The sequence below is a fragment of the Mesitornis unicolor genome, unplaced genomic scaffold, assembly GCF_000695765.1.
Source record: "Mesitornis unicolor isolate BGI_N332 unplaced genomic scaffold, ASM69576v1 scaffold37017, whole genome shotgun sequence".
Classification (NCBI taxonomy): domain Eukaryota; kingdom Metazoa; phylum Chordata; class Aves; order Mesitornithiformes; family Mesitornithidae; genus Mesitornis; species Mesitornis unicolor.
In genome coordinates this window covers 1,526-1,826 of record NW_010196384.1, presented here as the reverse complement: position 1 = coordinate 1,826, position 301 = coordinate 1,526, and the positions used below count along the sequence as shown (strand labels likewise).

At 65.4% G+C, this 301-nt stretch overlaps 1 protein-coding gene across 1 annotated transcript in view; it reads left to right on the top strand.

Annotated features, from left to right (window-relative positions):
• Window positions 1-145: 145 nt before the first annotated feature.
• The window catches only part of HMGA1 (high mobility group AT-hook 1), a gene marked incomplete at its 3' end in the record, with an annotated part of 1,263 nt that continues 1,107 nt past the window's right edge, over window positions 146-301 (top strand). Inside the window, exon 1 of the mRNA XM_010188459.1 lies at window positions 146-247. Coding sequence (XP_010186761.1) covers window positions 146-247 — 102 coding nt within the window. The remainder of the gene's footprint in view (window positions 248-301) is intronic.

The window sequence follows — 301 nt, the reverse complement described above, 5'->3', positions numbered from 1 at the left end:
CGGTTTGCCCCTGGCAGCCTTGTGAGCCACTTTGGTGGCCCCCAGGCGCTGGCGAGCCATCGCTGACCGACCTTCCTCCTCATCTTCCTCCTCCCCATCTTCCTCCCCATCATCTTTCTTCCTCCCCACCGCTGCTGGAAGGACCATGAGTGAATCCGGCGCCAAATCCAGCCAGGCCCTGGCTGCCAAGGGCGAGAAGGACGTGGCGGAGAAAAGGGGCCGGGGGCGGCCCAGGAAGAAGCCGCAGGTACGTGGGGTCCCCTGGGAGGAGGAGAGAGGGACACACAACCCCACTGGGCAG